Source organism: Natator depressus, chromosome 6 (genome assembly GCF_965152275.1).
Source record: "Natator depressus isolate rNatDep1 chromosome 6, rNatDep2.hap1, whole genome shotgun sequence".
Lineage (NCBI taxonomy): Eukaryota > Metazoa > Chordata > Testudines > Cheloniidae > Natator > Natator depressus.
The window spans coordinates 110,799,299-110,821,118 of record NC_134239.1 but is presented as its reverse complement, the minus strand read 5'-3'; the positions used below and the strand labels follow the sequence as shown (position 1 = coordinate 110,821,118).

General features: G+C 40.3%; 1 protein-coding gene across 7 annotated transcripts in view; it reads left to right on the top strand.

The window, feature by feature from the left end:
- Positions 1–21,820, top strand: part of CDC42BPB (CDC42 binding protein kinase beta) — a 140,660-nt gene that overhangs the window by 76,025 nt on the left and 42,815 nt on the right. For all 7 annotated transcript variants that reach the window (XM_074956277.1, XM_074956282.1, XM_074956279.1 and 4 more), the window contains exons 8-17: positions 3,791–4,039; positions 5,038–5,117; positions 9,347–9,498; positions 9,595–9,687; positions 11,138–11,253; positions 13,876–14,118; positions 20,050–20,160; positions 20,485–20,729; positions 20,894–20,999; positions 21,677–21,801. In XM_074956277.1, coding sequence (XP_074812378.1) covers positions 3,791–4,039; positions 5,038–5,117; positions 9,347–9,498; positions 9,595–9,687; positions 11,138–11,253; positions 13,876–14,118; positions 20,050–20,160; positions 20,485–20,729; positions 20,894–20,999; positions 21,677–21,801 — 1,520 coding nt within the window. The remainder of the gene's footprint in view (positions 1–3,790; positions 4,040–5,037; positions 5,118–9,346; positions 9,499–9,594; positions 9,688–11,137; positions 11,254–13,875; positions 14,119–20,049; positions 20,161–20,484; positions 20,730–20,893; positions 21,000–21,676; positions 21,802–21,820) is intronic.

Here is a 21,820-nt window from a genome sequence, read left to right as displayed (position 1 = left end):
GTAAACAGCTCATGGTTGGTGTCCTTTTTAGAAAAGTTATGCAGAGGGTGATGCATTTTGGGTGCCTCCATAATAGGAAATTCGTTGCTGTTTTTTTCAGCATTGGTACAGCTGCAATTGTTACTAATGGGACTTCCTCAGAAGAGTTAAATGATATGACATGCCCTGCCTATACTAGAGCTCACAGTGTTGGTAGTGCTGATGCAAAACAGCTAGCAGTTTTCCTATAGCTGATACAGCCAATGAGTGTTTCATTTCTGTTTTTAAAATGTCTCTAAGTTGAGTATATGTATATTGAGGCATGTCCTATCTTAACTAGTCTTGGAAACTTGTCTCATTTGTTAGTTTTGTGATATTTTTGTGGCATTTATACCTCTAAATGCTTTTGTAGTTTCTGTGGTCTTGCTGTCTTAATAATGCAGTCTGTCTTGGGTTTTGTTCATAGATGTGATTATACTGAAAATTTCCATTTAAAAATTAAACTTGAAATTCTATTAGCTAAGTCTTGCTATCTCAGAACACTTTGCCAATTTTTGTGGTTTGACAATCCCACTTAACTTTTTTTATTTAAATTTCTTCGTTGTTACAGTAAAAGATCCACAGAAACTGAAGGGGAAACTAACAGACTGGGCAGGGTAAACAGTGAAATCTTACTGTTCATAGACAGTGTCAAATATATAAAATAAATAAACTAAAAATAGAAAAACATTTTCACCTCATCGTTTATTTACAGTAATTTCAAATGTGAATTTGTAAATAGTAGGTACATTTTAGGTGTGATTTTTTTAAGTTGACTTTAACTTCATATTTGACAAAGATTAAAATATGCTGTCATAAATAATGTATAATGCAAATTATTATATAAAGAGTCAAATGGAATTAGTACAGATGCCAAAAATACTGAAATCAAAATTTTTCTTACATGTTTACTGTTGACATAGCCTACTATTACATTATTTTTTATTAATAAATCTCAGATCTGAGAATAGGATTGATAGTTTTTTGTTTGTTTTTTGCAATAAATAATACACAATACAAATAAATAAATAGCTTGCTTTAAATGGCTTAATGTTGTTGGTACTGAACTATTGACCTTTAAAATTATTGGACAACCTTACTTTTCCTAGCCATTTCAATAGCAAAAGTTATTAAAGTGAAGCCAGTTTAAATACAAAGTTCCCAAAACACTCCACAATGAAAAGAGCTAAAACAAAATTTAATATTTTAGGAACTAATTTTTTATTAGCTTATCAGATTTCAAGGCAAATATCACTTGCTTTCAGAAAGGCTATTGGTGCTTGTGAAGTCAGCTTCGTTTTCTGTATAAGATTTCTTAATCTTTAGAACCACCACAGAATGTTAATACATGCCAAAACATTTTAGTCAGATTTTTGTCATTATATAGTCTAAAAATTTTTACTGGGGGATCAAGGGGAAAAACTTAAAATATCATAAAAATACATTTTTAAAAGAGTGGTGTCAGCTAAAGAACCACAGTTCTAAGACCCTGATCATGCATGTTTCTGGCAAGCAATGGAAACATCAAGGGTTAGAGTCTTAATAGGCCAATGAAGCTGTGACAATGTATACCAATGAAGATCTGCTCCTAGTGCCTCATATTCTATTAGTGTGCTATACAGAATTAAAATAAAATTTAAAAGTTAAAAGCTTCAGTTTTCACCCTACAGTTAATGTATTTACAATCAATGTATTAAAACCAGTTGATAATGTATTAAAGCAGAGGGGGAATGGATAAAATAGATTTGAAAAAGCTGCAAATTGGATAAAGTTCCACTTAAAATGAGTTACCCTTAGCAAAGGACATAAAAGGCTATAAGAAGAAATTCTTTAAATACAGTAGGAGCAAGAGAAAGATGGAGGTATGTGTAGGTCCTTTACTTTACAGGGAAGGAATGCTGATAGTGGTTGACACCAAGAAGGGCTGAGGTTTTGCTTCAGGCTTGACTAAAAAGGTTAAAAGTGACCAGATGCTTATCACAATATTAACAACAAGGAGGAAGGAACATAAACTGGAATAAGGAAAACAGGTTAATGACTATTTAGATAAATTAGATTTTTCAAGTCAGCAGGGCCTGATGAAATTCATCCTTGAGTACTTAAGGAAATAGCTGAAGCAATCATTAACAACTGTCCTTGAGAATTCACGGAGGATAGGTGAGGTTTCAGATGATTGGAGAAGGACAAATATAATACCAATTTTTAAACACAGTAACAAAGAGGACCTGGGGAATCATAAACCAGTCAACCTAACTTTGATATCTGGAAGGTACAGGAAAAATTGTTAAAAACCCAATTTGTAAGCACCTTGAGGACGATAACGTAATAAATAATAGCCAACATGAATTTGTTGAGAACAAATCATGCCATACCAATCTAATTTCCTTCTTTGACTGGGTTACTGGCCTCGTGGGTTGGGGGAAAGCTATAGATGTGATATATCTTCATATTAATAAGGGATTAGAATCATAGACTAGAATATCAGCAAACTAGGAAAATGTGGTATAGAGGTTACTATAAGGTTGCGTGCACAACTGTTTGAAAGACTGTACTCAGAGTAGTTATCTATGGTTTGCTATCAAACTGGGAGGACTTATGTAGGGGTCCTGCAGGGGTCTGTCTTGGGTCCAGTATTGAATATTTTCATTAACGACTTGGCTAATGAAGTGAAGAATATGCTTATAAAGTTAGAAAAACTTTAATGAAGTGAAGAATATGCTTATAAAGTTATAAAGTTTGTGGATGACACCAAACTGGGACGGGGTGCAAGCACTTTGGAGGGCAGGATTGGAATTCAAAATAACCTGGACATATTGGAGAATTGGTTTGAAATCAAAAAGATGAAATTCAGTAAAGACAAGTGCTAAGTGCTACACTTAGGAAAGAAAAATCAAATGCACAAGTACAAAGTGGGGAATAACTGGGTAGGTTATAGTACTGCTGAAAAGGATCTGGGGGGTTATAGTAGATCACAAATTAAGTATAAACCAACAGTGTAACACAGTTGCAAACAAGGCTAATATTATTCCGGGGTGTATGAACATACATCAGACACAAGAGGTAATTGTCCCACTCTACTGGGGAGGCTCAGCTGGTGTACTATGTTCAGTTTTGGACACCACGCTTTAAGAAATATGTGGACAAATTGTCAGAGTAGAGCAACAAAAATGATAAAAGGTTTAGCAAGTCTGACCTGTGAGGAAAGGTTTAAAAAACTGAGCATGTTTAGTCTTGACAAAAGATTGAGGAGGGATCTGATAGGCCTTCAAATATGTCAAGGGCTGTTATAAAGAGCACAGTAACTCCTGTGAAGGTAGGACAAGAAGTAATTGTCTTAATCTACAGCAAGGGAGATTTAGGTTAGCTATTAGGAGAAACTTTCTAACTATAAGGATAGTTAATCACTGGAATAGGTTTCCAAGAGAGGTTGTGGAATCCCCATCATCGGAGGTTTTTAAGAACAGGTTAGACAAACACCTGGTGGGGACGTTATAGGTATACTTGGTCCTGCCTCAGTGCAGGGGGCTGGATTTGATGGTCTTGAGGTCCCTTCCAGTCCTACATTTCTTTGATTCTGTGGTTCATCATGATGAGACTTCTGTTGCTCATAATAGACTTGAAAATGGTAGCTATAACGATTACTTTCCAGTGTCATATCTATAGTCTAGAACTTAACTTTTTTACCAAAAAGCTTGTAAAAATTGTATTTTTCTTTTTTACAGGAATTTTCCAGTATAAAATTCTCAAATGAGGTTTATTTTTGTTTTTCTAGGAACGATTTCAGTTTCCATCCCATGTGACAGATGTTTCTGAAGAAGCAAAAGACCTTATTCAGCGACTTATCTGTAGTAGGGAATGTCGACTAGGACAGAATGGAATAGAGGATTTCAAGTCGCATGCATTTTTTAAAGGACTTAATTGGGATAATATTCGAAACCTAGAAGCACCTTATATTCCAGATGTTAGCAGTCCTTCTGACACATCAAACTTTGATGTAGATGATGATGTATTGAGGAATCCTGTGAGTCTTTCATTTAAACATTAAATTATGGCCTTTCTGTATGTATAGTAACAGTAAAAACTACTAGTTCAGATGTGAGCAACTTGTTTCTACTTTGTTCTAATAAAAATATCTAAAGCATAACAGTTGATAAACTATGCTAATGCAACAAAGTTAAGCTTTTTAACCCACAAAAGCCATGAAATTGAGTTACATTTCTCCTGCAACTTTTAAGTCCACCCACTTGTGCATATGCATTGCAATGTTATGTAACACTGAGTAAGATGATATGCTGCTCATCAAAGCCACACCTAAAGCTCTGAGTTGATGATCACAAGTATCCAGTTCACATGAGATCATGTTTCACTTATCTCTGCCTCTTGAGCCAGCTTTGGGTTGTAGTTAACAAGATTTCTGCTTTTTGAATACTTGAGAATAGAATTTTTTCCCCATTTCAGTCTCCTGATAGCTTACAAGAATGAATTTGCAAGAAGAGCAGAGGGAGGGTATGCCATGTTCACATGAGCTTATCTCATGCAAGTATGCAGTCATAACACACAGGAGCACTGGGTTTGATTTTGATGGGTTGTCCGGCACAAGAGCTAGAATATTAACACCATTCATTTTGGTGGCCAATCGCTTTTCACTTTTAATGTCTTTTAAAAGCAAAACCAAAACTTATTACGAATGTATTGCGTTTTCGATTTGTCATACAGAATTGTCCTTTAAATGGAGTGTGAATAAGAAGAGGGTTTTCAATGTGTATGATGCATTGTGAATGACCATATTTGGGATAAGGGATTTTGGAACTGTGGGAAATTGTTGTACTCAACGAATAACTACATATTGTGTGCTGATACATTCTAAGAAAAGTTCACTTCTGATACCACACTCATAGATTCTAAGGCTAGGAGGGACCATTATGATAATCTAGTCTGACCTCCTGAGCATTAAGGCACAAAAAAGCATTTAAGATTTTTAAACATTGTTTGGTTTTCACTCATGTTCTTTTTATGCAGGAAATCGTGCCACCAGGATCTCATACTGGCTTTTCTGGATTACATTTACCTTTTGTCGGGTTTACATATACAACTGACAGGTAGGCAAAAGAAACAGTTGCTTCTTACATGTATCGCTCAAGTAGGGCTAGAAGGTTTACCTTCACAAGCACACTGAAGAATGTGTGTAGATAAAAAATTTTTTTTACTGTACATGAAAATTTTTGCTTTGACTGTACAAGAATTAAAGGTGTTTTTTATTGATATTTAATCTTTCTTCATGTATTTGAAATAGAGCTTACAATGCTTGTGGCTTTTTTTTGTGGTATTTGTATGGTTGCTGTGGTGTTAGATGTTGGAATAGTGTTTACCTGCTGCAGCAATAATTTTGGGAGCAACAGAATATAAACATTGCTTTCTGGGGGACCAAAAGAAATGTTGGTATTTTGGATTTTTTTATTGTACCATCACATGAAGTAGTTACAGTTGATATAATCACTATTGAACTTCTCTTTAAAAAGTCCCTCTTTGGGATGTAACTTCCCCTACATTTGAGACAGTGGATTAAATTTTGTTTGGTAAAATTTTTTAGTTTTCAGTTAGACCTAGAAAACATATTTTCAGCAGTGTTTTTGGCTTGTGATAGCTCTTTTAAAAATGTCTAATTTCAAAGAGAAGCTGTAGCAATATCAAAATTGCAGTGCACCTGATTTTTATTAATGGAATCAAAGCAGCAATTTTTATGTGCGGAAAATATCCAAATCCTGCCAACATCTATTTTGATTGTTTGTTTGTTCTTGCGTAGGTATTTGGTGCACAGTTATGAATAGGTCATCTTTCCTAATACCAACTTAGGAAAGTGTGGCTGCGCAGCAGTAAGCAAGTAACTATTCAGATAGTTTACCTTTTAGCAATGACTGTTTGAGAGTTTCCTCATTCTAAGAATATGATGAGCCAAGATTTTCAAAAGCACTTCAGTCACTTAGATTCCTCAGTCCCATTTAGAGCAAATTGGAATTAGGCTCCAAGGTACCTTGGTGCTTTTTCGAAATTTTATTCTTCACTCCACAGCCAAGTCAAATAAGGGTATCTATTGCGTAACCTGGAGAAGGAGCCTGACTAAAGGCAGTTCACCAGCCCTCCTGGTAAAAGGTTGGGAGTGAACTAATGATCTGCTTCTATTAAAAAAAAAAAAAAAAAGTCGTTATGAAAACCTATACTTACTGATCAGTTCAACAAAGTCTATCCAACTCAACCCAGTTCAAACAGACCTTAGAAGAGAGATGATGATGCAAAGTGGCCAAACCCCAAAGGAAAGTACTCCACTGATAAATTTGCTTTCTTCTAAATCCCTCACCAAAATTGTACATGGAATGGATGGACAATATTGAGCCTGGTAAAATGGCCCAAGTAACAAAAGAAATGTACAGATATAAATTAGATATACTAGGCCTAAGAGGAATGAGATGGGTAACACCAGGACAAAGAACTTTCAGTTCGTCATCCTGCTATATTCTGGGCTGTCGAGTGCCAGTGATGTACACCAAGATGGCCTGGGTCTGACAGATTGGGTACAAGTTTCAGAAAGGATTATAACAGCACAGTTTACATCAAAGTTCCAGAAAGTGTCCATTATTGAATGTTATATTCCAGCAAATCAAGCTAGCCAAAGGGAAAAAGAAAACTTCTGTGAGCATCTACACAACTTAATAGACGAGGTCCCGAAAAGTTATGCCCTCCTATTAACTGGAGATATGAATGCTAATCTGGGAGCAACTACCCTGGAAGGGAGGTAGTTATGGGGAAACAAGGCCTCAGTGAAACAAATAAAAATGGTGAAATGTTTGCTGATTTTTTGGCATGAACAACCTGGTTACTGGAGGAACGATCTTCTCACTGCACTGTTCATAAGATAAAATGGAGGTCACCAGGTCACAGAACAAGGAACTAAATCGATCACATTACAATGCAATACAAATGGAGAAGAACTTTAGAAGATGTTTGTAGCAGGAATGGGGCAGATGTGGGAACAGACCATGCCCTAATGGTAGCAATATTGAGGAGTAAAACAAAAACAAAGAAGAGACCTGAACAGCAGAGATGCCTATGTTACAACATCACCAAACTAAAACAGATGACGACAAAACAAGAGTTTAGAATTGTGCTAGCAAATAGGTACTAGGTGCTTGAAGATTGAGATAATGGAATACTAGAAGGTAAATGGAAATGAGTAAAGGAAAATTTCACTAAAACTTGTGAAGAAGTGCTGGGAGTCAGCAAGAAACATCACAACTAATGGTTATCTGTGAATACCTAGCAGAAAATAGAAGAGACCCACACAGTTGAACTGAAATTAAATCAAGCAAGAACACAGACAGTGACTCTAGGAGGAATATATTGTAAAGAACAATGTGGCCAAAAAGAATGTTAGGAAAGACAAACAAGACTTCATAGACAAAATAGATGCACAGACTGTTGCAGCACAAAATGACATGAAGACACAGTACAACTCATTAGACGGTTGTCAGAAAAACAAATACCAATCAATGAGATCAAGACAATGAGGGCAACTTAACAAAAAATAAAATAAAATAAAAATCAGAACAATTAAATATACAGAGGCAGTATGCTAATCAACTTCTGAATGGTGAAACAGTGGCCAATCCTCCAGATACAGAGAGAGGTCCTAGGTTGACATCCAGATCTTCTCCTATCACCAGAGTAAAAGTAGAAAGGGCAGTCAGTCAGTTTAAAAAGTAGAAAGGCACCAGGTCCAGATAACATTAATGGAGGTTCTTAAGGCAGACTTGAAGAACACACTAGACATTTTGGTAGGACTCTTACAAAAGATATGGGAAGAAGAAAAAGTACCAACTGAGTGGGAAGAGAGTCATATGGTGAAGCTGCCAAAGAAAAGAGATCTTGTAAAAATTGGAGGGGTATTTGATTGATGTCTATCCCAAGTAACATTTTTACTTTCTTTTTGTCTATAATAATAATAATAAAAGTGATAGTTCCAGGTTACAAAAAGAACAGACAGGAGAAATCATGTATAGATCAAATAGTAATCCTGCATATCTTCAGACCTGTTGATCGAATGGCATTCACCACTTTATATGAATTTTTTAGATTTCCAAACAGCCTTTGATATAGTAGATAAAACAGTTTAATGGAAGTTGTTACACCACTATAGAATCCCTCAGAAATTTGTGAACATCATTCAAAGCTTCTATGGAAGTATGACATGCCAAATAATACATAATAGTGAAGTGATTAAGCCATTCCTGGCCACTACGTGCATCATTACTGGGTAACGAGATCACAGAGCAAGCAAGAGATGTATAGTAGCCTTTCACTCACAAGTTATGAGGACCTTGACTTTGCAGATAACATCAACTCACTATCCCTTACGCATAGAGATATACCAGCCAAAACAAATGATCTCCAGGCATATGCAGAATTAGTAGGGTTGAAAATCAACATTGAGAAAACTAAAACTATGGGAGTCAACACACAACAAGAAATGCCAATAACACTGTCTGGTATAAACATAGAAGAGGTCTGATACTTCACGTGTCTTGGCAGCATTGTAAGTACTACGGGTGGAACAGACCAAGACATTAAAGCTAGAATAGCAATAGCCGGATAACATACCTTTTGTAACTTTGAAGCTGATCTGGAGAAACAGAAATCTTGCCCTCCAAACTAAACTGGAAATTACAGAATGAAAATGGAGATGGCTAGTACATATATGTAGGAATGACCTGAGTAACATAAGACGAGTATTGGACTTGAATGTCTAGAACAAGAGGTGACAAGGTAGACCAAGGATAGTGTGGAAATGCGTAATAGAAACAGAATTGAAAACTATCAAAATGGCGTAGGAAGAAGCTGACTGCAGCAGGAGACTGGCAAAGATGGAAGGCAATGGTGAAGGCACTGTTTTTCTGCATGGAATAGAAAAGCATGAGAGAAATTGCAAAATCTTGGCAGCAGTATATACAGTAACACTACATTAAGTGTTGTGCTCAGAAATTTAGGTGTAACTGTTGAATTCCAACATGAAACTGGAACATTTTGAAGAATGGAGTTGACCTCAAGATTTTGTGCCATGCTGAAGAATGTGGTATGTACTTAGAGCTCTGAATTGTGGATATATCAGGAAGAGAGTCTGCTCCAGTTCAGAGTAGCGTTGGAATGCAAATGTAAAATAGGATAAGATGAATTCATCTTTGTATGAAGAATGATAATATTGTTTATCTGCTTTTTGTTGTAAATATTGTTGTAAGATATTCAGTGATGTATTTTTTAACTCATGTTTTGGTTGCAGCTTATTTTCTGATAGAGGCTCTTTAAGGAGTGTAATGCAGTCTGGTGCTGTAACCAAAGAGATGGATGTGCAACACGACAAAGAAGAAGCTTATGAAAGGAGAATACGAAAACTGGAGGAAGAAAAACTGGATTTGTACAGAAAACTGCAAGGTTAGTTGTGGACATTTACTAGGATTTGCAATTCAGATGATGAAAAGCAGCAGAATGCTCTTAGTTTGACTGATATTTTTTCTTATTCAACTTAAGAATCTCCTGTGCCGCCCGTGCTGGGTCCAGATCCTAACAAAGAAATCAAGAAGCTAACTGAAGAAATTGAACGTTTGAACAAAAAAATAGCAGGTAAGTGTCTGGTATGACTGGCAGATATTCTGACTGGTATGCTTCAAGTAATAACTTAATTCTAATATTAATATCTCAGTAGTGGTAATGCTTGACTTTATCAATTTAAATTTAATTCAGTACAAATAGTTACTGATGAATGCTAATAAAAGGAAAGGATAGCTACTGGAATGCTTATATTAAGCAGGATTTCAGTATTTACAAATAAACTCTTAATCTTTCCCCTCAACGTCCGTGCTGAGCCCGATAGCATATATTCCACTGGGAGCCAAGAGTAGAAGGAATGGGATAGATAGGTCCAGTTTGATATGTTCTGAATGTGATCTTGTACTTTTAATCTTGCTTTTTTCTCATGGGAAGAAGGGGCATTTTTCTGGTCTTAGGTACATTTAAGGGGAGAATTAAAAAGAAATTGTATGGTTGTTTTGAAGCCCTCAATCTTCATCTAGCAGTGTCTAAAACTGACAAGTTGAAAAAGGCAACTACTCAAGTCTTACCTGAGAGAGACAACTGTTGGATCCAAATCAGTTATATGAAACTATGCTGTTTGACCACCCTATTTTGTTCATCCATGTAAACATCTCCCAGAAAACATGAGATCAGTTTTAGAAGACTTTTAAAAAAGGGAATGAGAGCTACTTTTGAATTAGTGCTAGCTAAACTTTCAGACTTAGTCTTAATGAAGCTTTACTAAAGAGAGACTCTCAGTTGCTATTACTATAAAGAAAGGAAGAGCAGAGATGTAGGTTTGTTTGAGCAATCACTCTCAAATTTCCACAGCCCTCAATCTTGTCATCTTCCACTTCATAAAAGCCTCCTCTCTGCCTTTCTTCCAGATTTCTTAGCTCAAATCAAATTTTTTCCTCTTCAGACATCCTCCTCACTGAAGATGTGAACATCCATGTTGATGTAGCACGCAATTTTCTGGCCTCCAATTTCTGTCGTCATCTTGACTCATTGGCTTCACCCCACTCTGATTCATGGGGAAGTCCTTATCCTAGCCATGACTAATCTTCCTTCCTACAACATTTATTACTTCAGTAGCAATGGTCATTTCCTTAACAGTCTTTCTCTAGATTTAGCCATCCTAAAATCTATCCTAATTTGAGTATAGTGCCCTGCTTAAAAACCCATTCCTGTATTTTGCAGGATAGCATTAATTGACCCCCAAAAACCACTGTTCAAACTTTTTAATCTGGAGAAATGTCTGTCTCCATGACATCAGGGCTCTTGGTAGAAACAGAAGAGTAAAAGTAAAAAAGAGGGTGAATCCTCGGTGAACAGAGGTTGGCTAGAAGGCTCTCCTGAGTGGGGAGATGGAGAAGAAATATTTAAACTCTCTAACAAGTTCCTAGCAAAAGTTAGTGGTTTGTTCATGTAACATTGCTGCTTATGGTGTAATTGGTGTAAATCTGGGAGCCAAGTATACTTAGTTTGAATTTCTGTACAGATTTAAATAGGATAGAACGACAGCTTCACCAAGAAAATGAAGACTACACACACAGGCTAAAAGGACTTGAAAAGCAGTACAGAACAATAAGGCAAGAGAAGGAGGACCTTCATAAGGTAATGGTCCAAAGTGCATACCCTTAATACTCACGTCAGGTAGCTCAAGGATAGATTTGTCCAACTGGCAGTATTCCCTTAATGTTTGAAACAATGCTTTTCCACCCATTCATTTAATGAGTAATAGAGTGGCAAGATGAGAAATAGCTGTCCGAGGAGACATATGTGTTCTACATCGAATGTTGGTAGGTATTCAAGTAGTTTAAAAAAACATGCTTTCTTATTAGTATTTAAGGCATTCGTCTGTTCTTCCTTTTTTTAGTATGTTCATGATACTTCTCATGAAATAGTGGAACGTTGAAAAGCCAGATAGTCAGGGAAAACAGCCTAGTTTGCCTTGGCCAATCCATGTATAATTTATAAAGACTTGATGTATCCAGGAGTGTGGAGGTTAGTTTTCTAACTGTTAAAAAAAAAATTGCTTTCTAAAGCAGAATCAGTTTGGCTGTTTTTTTACTCTCAAGATGTTGGAATATCCACTGAAGTTTTCAAATTGTAAATCTATGGCTAATAATAAATTCCAGACTTACTGAAACGTATTTTATACAAATATTTAATTCAGTAAGTTTAGCTGGATAACTTTTCCTCACTGAGCCCACTGCCACTGTTTGCAGTAAATTAAAATGTAACTTTTTTTGATAAAGGAACAATATGCCACGGCTATAGCATCTAAAGGAATTTTTTTTAAAATTGTTGTCCTGCTTTAGTGTGCAATACTACATATATTATACGCATAATTCAACCCTTTCATGCTGTTCTTTTAAAAATATAGTAGAGTATATTATCTTACAATGTTGCACTTAGACTCTTCTTATTATTTCACCAGAGTAGTTTAATTATTTCAAGGTAACTAATTATACATGATGTGTTTTTAAAGTGTTACTCTGTATTTTCATTGATATGCTTTCAAATGGTTAGTGTTGGGCATTGGTAGGGCCCTACCAAATTCAAGGTCCATTCTGGTCAATTTCACAGTCATAGGATTTTTAAAATTGTAAATTTCATGATTTCAGCTATTTAACTCTGCAATTTCAGCGTTGTAATTGTAGGGGTCCTGACCCCAAAAGGAATATTGTGTGTGTGTGTGTGTGGAGGGGGTGTTGCAAGGTTACTGTAGGGGGCATTGCAGTACTGCTACCCTTAATTCTGGACTGCTGCTGGCAGCGGCACTGCCTTCAGAGCTGGGCAGCTGGAGAGTGGTGGCTGCTGGCCAGGAGCCCAGCTCTGAAGGCAGAGCTGCCATTGGCAGCACTGCAGTAGGAAGGATGGCATGGTATGGTATTGCCACCCTTCCTGCTGCTGGCGGGGTGCTGCCTCCACAGCTGGGCACCTGGCCAACAGCCACTGCTTTCCGGCCGCCCAGATCTGAAGGCAGCACAGATGTAAGGGTTGCAATACCTTGACACCTCTCCCAATAACCTTGTGACACCTCTTCCCCCCCCCCCCCCATGCAATTCCCTTTTGGGTCAGGACCCCCAATTTGAGAAACGCTGGTCTCCCCCGTGAAATCTGTGTAGTATAGGGTAAAAGCGCGCACACAACTAGATTTCATGGTGGGAGACCAGATTTCATGGTTCGTGACGTGTTTTTCATGGCCGTGAATTTGGTAGGGCCCTAGGCATTGGGTTTGGAAAGTTTGAGTAGCCATATTTTTCAGTTGGCATTTCAGTTTAGTGAAAGCAACTCACTGACCAGAATTCCTCAAGTTTTTATTTTGGAAGAAACTTTTTGCACCATAGGAGGCAGTTCTTTTAAATTTTCTTCCTCCCTGTCTCTCTGAACCACTACTAAAGCTTATAAACCAAATGATGTGAGTAGAGAGTTAGCCAGTTCTGCTTCTCTTGACTTGAACACCTCTTTTGCAGGTCATTGAATATCTTAATTTCAGTAATCATGGCAAAAACTTGAAGCTGGAACTAGTCAAGTTACAAATGTGTTTTTTCCTAACTGCTGGTGTACAGTTCTATCATTTCCCATGTATGTTCATTACCAAGTATTATGGAGTATACACTGTTTTGTATTGTAAGCTGTCATGTCTAGGTTAGGTTCTTCCCACAAAGGAAGTGTGGTTTTTACAATGCTCTCCACCAAAGTATTGAATCTTCTTCATAATTTTGTCTGTGGAATCTTGCATAAGATTTTCTTAAAGAATTTCACACGTTTTGCTGAGCTTTTAATGCTTACACCCATAGTTTGAGAGTTTGACTCTTCATCTTGATGGCATTGTATATGCTGGAATTTATGGGGTGTTTTTTTTTAAGCGTGGTGCTATTATGCAAGCACATGGCACTAAGATGAGAACTGCCTTGGGCTGGGGGTACATTTTGTGCCTTCTCTTCAGCCAGAGACTATTATGGAGATAGAATATCAGCAGTTGCATGGAAGGAAGTGACTAATTTGTGTGTACAAATCGTGAGAGACATGTGGAATAACACAGCTACACAAAGAGGAATGCCAAATTAGAAGTAGCACAATATTTAAACTCTGCGTGAGACAGGATTTTTGTAAATTAGAAAAGTACATATAATGGTTAACTTTAATTTAAAGACTTTGTCTTACTCAGTGTGCTTTTTCCTTGGAGAGGAGAGGTGGATTTTTAATGTCTTTTTTAAATTTTACCAGCAACTTGTGGAAGCTTCAGAAAGATTGAAGGCACAGTCCAAAGAACTGAAGGATGCCCATCAGCAAAGAAAGCTAGCTATGCAGGAGTTTTCAGAGCTCAATGAGAGAATGGTAGATTTGCGCTCTCAGAAACAGAAGTTCTCTCGACAGCTTCGTGACAAAGAGGAAGAGATGGAAGTGATCGTGCAGAAAATTGATTCTATGAGACAGGAAATTCGTAAATCTGAGAGAGGCAGAAAAGAGGTAACTTGGCAAAATATTTAAGGCTAACATGTTTCAGCTGCTCTTATGCTTCACTTAAGTCATACTTAATAAAAGTAAAAAAAAAAAAAAACCCAATGGGTCTGTAAATTGGCCTGACATCTCTAGCTCATTTTATTTCATTTACAGAGTACATCTTAAATATTTAGTAATTTGTGAAGGAAATAATTCTGTGTTTTTTCTCATGTATTTGAATTGCTTGTAATCCAGTGAAAATATATTCTTGCTGTATGCTCATCTTCTCTTTAAAAATGTCAAGAGATGCAGTCAGCTTGAAATCTAGTAAATTCCAAAGGTCCAAGCAGTTTATTCTGAGTACCCTTGCCAATTTCCTCTTTTAAATGTATTTCTTTTCCATGGCTGTATGAAAGAGAGGGGAAACAGTAAAACAGACTAAGCAAAGTGCTCTCAAATTCAGGAAGTAAGCAAATTGGAAGTCATAGTTTCCTCATAATTTTCAATTAGCTATTTTAGTAGGTGTTTGTAACAACTGTAGCTAAAAAAATCAGTTCATTTTTAAGTTCACTACACAACCACCATCATTTTATTAGTATTCCCATATGGCCTGGGAACACTAATTGTGGAGCAAAATCCTGTTGTGCTGGGTGCTGTACAAACACAAAACAAAAAGACAGTCCCTGCACCAAAGAGCTTACAGTATAAGATAAGAGACAACAGGTAAATACAGACACAAAGGGAAGTATAAGGAAACAATGGGGGCAGTGCTGATCAGAATGCTGGACAATATCAGTGCCTCTGGGGTTTTTTGTTTGTTTTTTTTTGGGGGGGGGTGTTGGTTTTTTTTTTTTAAGCGCATCATGACAAAGGAGTTTTAAGGAGGGATAGCTTTGTGGATGTTCATGGGGAGCTCCTCCCAAACAGAGGTGCTTGTTTGAAAATTTAAAAGGTTGAGCTATGAAGGCTGGAGCATTGTGGGCCAATTGGGCTTGTGGGGGGGGAGGGATAGCTCAGTGGTTTGAGCTTTGGCCTGCTAAACCCAGGGTTGTGAGTTCAATCCTTGAGGGGGCCATTTAGGGATATGGGGCAAAAATTGGGGATTGGTCCTGCTTTGAGCAGGGGGTTGGACTAGATGACCTCCTGAGGTCCCTTCCAACCCTAATATTCTATGATTCTGTGAAAACATTTCAGTCATGAGCAAAAGATTGGGTGGTGATAAGTCGAAGGGCATTGTTATCCTCTTTTACCCCACCCTCTGTCTTCCCCCAAACATCTTGGCTGTGTCCAAATGTTGATGCTTTTTCCTTTACAACATTTCCATCCAGGCCCTCATAATGTCCTATATAGGTGCTTGCAAAACACTTCCACTCTGGTTTTCTGACCCTCAAGTCCATTCAAAGTGCAGCAGCTAAAATAGTCACCATGATTTTGAACGTGACATCCCTTTTAAAATGTCTCTATTAGCTCTCTTCAAATTAAAGCTTATCCTACATTTTAGGCTATTTACAACTCTGCCCCCTACTTATAGACTTTAAGGCCAGAAAAGACCGTCATGATCATCTAGTCTGATGACCTGCACATTGCAGGCCACAGAACCTCACCCACCCGCTCCTGTAATAGACTTATCTGCGCTTGTAACTTAGAGTTGTCTCTCCACCACCTTTGCCGTGGTTGATTGCCCATTTATCCACTCTCCAACAAGTCTCTTCCATGGCACCTTAACACATCAAGTGCTCTTCCTTAACTAGGCTGTAAAGTCATTGCCCCTTCCTCCGCCTCCTAATCCCTCTTCTACTGTTATTTCAAAGTGACCATATCTTCATAAGAGAGAGATAATTCATAGAAATAGCATAATCACTTTATACAACACAATTTTATGAGACAGAATAGTCAAATACTTTACTTTCAAATTAACTGGCATAAAAGGTGAGCATTTTAGGGGAAGCTGATTTGGAGTTTGGTATGTATTTTAAGATGCAACTGAACTATAAACTTAAGGGGCTTATCCTGTGCCATTGTCATTGCCAGAGTGACGTACATACCTCACCCCTCCTATTATTGTTAAGGGGGGGCTACATGATTTTCCCAGACAGATGTTGTAAATTCTTGATTATATATGACTTTAACATGGGTGGTTCTTCGAGTGCTTACTCATGTCCATTCCATATTAGGGGTGTGTGCTTGCCACAGCTCTGGTCCCCCGTCACAGCTCCAGTCAAGAAGCTGAAAAAGCCTGAAAACCCTGGGTTTTTACGTCCCAGCTCCGGTGCATAAGCGGTTCAAACCGCAGCAGTTTCAGGGCCTGGGGAGCCAGCCTCGGCAGACAAGCCCCCACAAATGAGCCAAGGGCTACAAGCGCCGTCCGAGCCACCTGCCTCCACCCTCTGCCCAGTTGGGCTCGACTCGTGCTAAGCAAGGGGCCAAACAGTCATTTTGAGGGCGCTCCCGAGGGCGACCTACCAGACTGTTCCCCAGATCCATCTGTCCCAGTGTTCTCCAACTGCCTTTTCCTTTTCCTCCCTACTTGGACCACTATAACCTTGGACCAGTGGGTCCTCAGTATGGTGGAGCAGGGTTATACCATCCAGTTCCTTTCAACCCCACTTTGCTGTCCCTCTTCAGGGACTTCTCTCACGAGAATCTCCTGACACAGGAGGTAAAGGGGTTGCTACAACTGGGAGAGGTGGAGGAAGTTCCACCCGAGTATAGGAACAAGAGATTCTATTCCTGGTACTTTTTAATTCTAAAGGCCAAGGGCAGTCTATGGCCCATCCTGGACCTGTGAGATGTTAAAGTTCTGCATGGTTTCCCTGGCTTCTGTTATACCCTCTCTGGATCCGGGAGGCTGGTATGCCATCCTCGACTTGAAGGACACATACTTCAACATAGCGATCTTTCAAGGACACAGACGCTTCCTCCGGTTTACAGTGTGGCCCCACCACTACCACTTTGCGGTCCTCCTGTTCAGCCTGGCGACAGCGCTGAGAGTGTTTACCAAGTGAATGGCAGTGGTAGCCGCTTACCTCAGGCACCGGATCTACCCGTACCTTGACGACTGGCTCATCAAGGGCAACTTTTCAGTTCTTGAGTCCAAAGGGATGTCGCGGTGCTTCAAGCCACGTACCGGTCTCAGGGCCTATTGGTGAACGACAAAAAGTCGACATTTTTGCCTGTGGAGAGGATACAGTTAATCAGAGCAGTCCTCGACTCTACCTGCGCCAGAGCATTCCTTGTGCTGGCAAGCTTCCACATGATGGCAAACCTCATCGCAGAAGTCTCCATATTCCCTTTGACTACAGCCATGGTCTGTCTGCGCCTGCTGGGTCACATGGCAGTGTGCACTCATGTGATCTGCTGTGCCAGGCTTCGGATGCGGCCCCTGCAACAATGGCTGGGGATGGTCTATTCCCAGTCCCAAGACCCCCTGGAAAAGCTCATTACCATTCCCCAGGCGATACTTACATCGCTACAATATTGAACCAACCACAGGGCAGTCCTGAAGGGGGTTCTGTTCAACAACCCCCCTCGCTCCATCGAGTTGGTATCGGACGCCTTGGACCTCGGGTGGGGTGAGCACCTCTGCGACCTCCAGAGACAGGGGAGGTGGTCCCCAGAGGAGGCGAGGTTGCACATAAACATCAAAGAGCTCTGAGCAGCCCAGCTGGCATGCGGAGTCTTCCTGTCAAGCAAGGTGGTACGAGTCCTGACAGACAACACAGCCTCGATGTTCTGCATCAACAGGCAAAGGGGAGCACGCTCATCTGCTCTCATTCAAGAGGCACTCCGTCTATGGTACTTCTGCAGAAGCCACGAAATCCACCTGGAAGCTTGTCACCATCCCAGTGTCAAGAATACTCTGGCGGACCAGCTCAGCAGGGACTTCTCCTCTCACCATGAGTGGTCGCTCCATCCAGAGGTAGCCTGCATGATCTTCCAAAGGTGAGGAACTCCCCAAGTGGACCTGTTCACCATCAGGCTAAACAGGAAATACCACCAGTTTTGTTCTGAGCAAGGGCTCCCTCTCCGATGCCTTCCTCCTGTCACGATCAGGGAGCCTGATGTACACGTTCCCTCCGATTCCACTCATCAGCCGGGTCCTTGCAAAGATCAAGAGAGACAAAGCGCAGGGTGTTGTAATAGCCCCGGCATGGCCTCGCCAGCGTTGGTTTGGCATGCTCATGAACTTGTCAGCGGCCCCTCCCTGGCCCCTGCCCAACCTCCAGGACCTGCTGTCACAGGACCACGGTCAGCTCCTACATCCCAACCTTGAGTTCCTCCACCTCTTGGGGTGGACGCAGTGTGGCTGAACCCAGAGGAGCGGACATGTTCAGAAGGAGTCCAACAGGTCCTCCTGGGGAGTAGGAAGCCTTCAACTAGACTGACTTACCTGGCCAAGTGGATGAGATTTTCCCTCTGAGTGTCCGAACGTGGCATCTCTCCCTCGCGTTCTTCCATACAGGCTGTCCTGGACTACCTGCTCCATCTGAGGAACCAGGACCTGGCACACTCTTCCATTAGAGTGCATCTCACCGCCATCTCCACTTTTCACCCGCCAATCCAAGGACAGACAGTGTTTTCCCATGACATGACGGTCGAATTCTTGAGAGGGCTCAAGAGACTCTTCCTGCAGGTGCGGGCTCCTGTCTCTCAGTGGGATTTTAACTTGGTCCTCTCTAGGCTCACCGACCCACCCTTTGAGCTGCTGGGTTCTTGCTCCTTTTCCCACCTCTCATGGAAGGTCGCGTTCCTAGTGGTGGTGACATCAGCGAGACAGGTCTCTGAAATTAAAGCCTTGACCTCAGAACTGCCGTACATGGTCTTCTACAGAGACAAGGTTCATCTGCAGCCCCATCCGGCCTTTGTGCTGAAGGTGGTCTCCACCTTCTATATGAACCAAGACATCTTCCTCCCAGTGTTCTGTCCCAAACCGCACAAGACCAGTGAGGTGTCTTCACACGCTAGACGTCCGAAGGGCCTTGGCTTTTTATTTAGAATTTACCAAGTCTCTCCATAAATCGACTCAACTCTTCATCGCTACAGCAGATAGGATGAAGGGCCTTCTGGTGTCCTCACAAAGATTTCCAGTTGGATCACCTCATGCATAAGGAACTGTTACAACCTGGCGGGAGTTCCGCCGCTGCCAATTGTCAGAGCCCACTCGAGAGTTCAGGTGTCTTCAGCGGCCTTCGTGGCACACATCCCTATTCAGTACATCTGTAGAGCCACAACGTGTCCTCTGTCCACACATTCACAGCTCATTATGCCGTCACTCAGCAAGCCAGAGATGACGCTGGATTTGACAGAGCTGTGTTGCAATCGACACGTCCGTAAACTCCTACCCACTTCTGGGGCATTGCTTTGGAGTCACCTAATATGGAATGGACATGAGCAAGCACTTGAAGAAGAAAAGAAAGTTACCTTTTCTATAACTGGTGTTCTTCGAGATGCGTTGCTCCTGTCCATTCCACAACTCCCCCCCCCTCCTTCCCCACTGGGAAGAAGGAACTGAGGGTGGGGGGATCTGGCAGCGCCCCTTATACCACACCATGTGGGAGCCATTCCAGAGGGCGCCAGAGCCAGTCCCCTACGGATACTGCTGAGAGAAAAACTTCCGGCACCGGTGCATGTGGCGAGCGCACACACACCTAATATGGAATGGACATGAGCAACACATCTTGAAGAACACCAGTTATGGAAAAGGTAACTTGTCTTTTTTATTACCCCACTGGCTGACAGAGTGGTGGTGGTTGGCCTACAAAGGGAATAAATCTTGCCTGAAAGACTTGTCTAGAAAGATAATGGTCACAGTGTGGGCTGCAAGAGTTATAAGGATGGGAGGTAAGGGAGTCCTGCTGTTTCCAAGGACCCAAAAGCAGCCTGAGAGGAGAGGAAAGGAGCAGGGTAGCTACAACTGTCTGTCTGCTTTGACATAATTTAAGGTTTTCTTTTTCACAGCTGGAAGCTCAACTTGAGGATGCCACTGCAGAAGCATCAAAGGAACGCAAGCTTCGTGAACACAGTGAGATTTTCTCCAAGCAGCTGGAAAATGAACTGGAAGCACTAAAGGTACCATTATTTTAAAAATGCAAAATATGGGGAAACAGATGCCCTTTTCACTACTGATACAAGACCAAGCCTCCAATAACTTCGCTTATCTAAGCGTGTACATTTGTGGCACTTTGTGTCTTTTAACTAAATCAGGTTTTCATAGAAACCTGACACAGCCTGTTAGATCTACTTGCTTTTTTCAAATTGTTTTCCCACAAACTATGTTATTGATGTTAATCTCTTGGCTTTTACCTGTCCACATTTATTCCTAACTTTTTAAGCAACACTAGAAAAATCTCGGGTCGTCTTTTCCTGATAGTTTTCACTCTCTTGCTTCTGCAGCTAAAGCAAGGAGGCCGTGCAGCAGGTGCCACATTAGAACATCAGCAGGAGCTTTCCAAAATGAAGTCTGAGCTAGAAAAGAAAATCTTGTTCTATGAAGAGGAGTTAGTCAGGCGAGAGGCATCCCATGTCTTGGAAGTAAAAAATATAAAAAAGGAGGTGCATGATTCAGAAAGCCATCAGCTAGCACTGCAGAAAGAGATCATGATGCTAAAAGATAAATTGGAGAAGGCAAAACGAGAGAGGTAAGGGTCTGTATGAAACCACTTTGCTGGAGAAATCCCCCCCCCACCAGCCGCCGCTTCTCTTGTGTAGTGAGATTTTGGGCACCTAACTCCCTAGCGTCTTGAAAATCCCAGCCACCCCCAGTGGTCTGTAAAGTTGTACATTCTCTATTTTTTTTCCTCAGGCACAATGAGATGGAGGAGACTGTAGGAACAATAAAAGAGAAATATGAACGGGAAAGAACCATGTTCTTTGAAGATAACAAAAAGTTAACAACGGAAAATGAAAAGGTAGTTAGTAGAGCCATTGTTTTGGAACAAAGTTCAATTACTCTTCTTGAAAACTAGTGTTCTGTTCTTCACTTAAATCTTGTTACCTTTTAAGTCACTCTGATATTGTTAGTTCTCTATAAAATTCACTGACCAAAGAAGAAACCATAAACATGCTTTAAAAATGGGATTTTTTCATTAGTATGGATAGGAGTAATTCCGACTGTCACACATGTATGCCACGGACCTGGGCAAATCAGTTTCCTCTTGTAGCATGCAGAGGCCACTCACACTTGTGGGATTGGTGCCGCCTGATGCTGAGTGGTGGAATTTTATGAAAAGCTGTCCACTGGGGATTTTCCACCTTTCCCCCCCCAATGGAGTATTCCAAGAGTATAAAAGGGGTGATACCAACTATCCCCAAGCTTGGACTGCACAGTGTCTTTGACACTCATTGGTTTTTCTATTCATTTCTCCTCTTCTCATTTCCCTTGTTTGAAGTGGCACGTGAACCTGAGTACTACTAGACCTGGAAGTCACTCATAGAGCCTGAGAAAAATGGTTTCTGAAGGCTACATTGTTTTGGCAGAGCTTCTTAATATCCTCTAGTGGTCTTGTTTGTGTATATTCCACATGCATAATGAGTCTGAAAGTGACATAAATTGCAGATGAAAACAACTGATCACTTTTCATTTCAGCTTTGTTCCTTTGTGGATAAATTAACAGCACAAAACAGGCAGCTAGAAGATGAGCTCCAAGACCTGGCAGCAAAGAAGGAATCGGTTGCTCATTGGGAAGCTCAGATTGCAGAAATTATTCAGTGGTATGTACTATTCCAGATA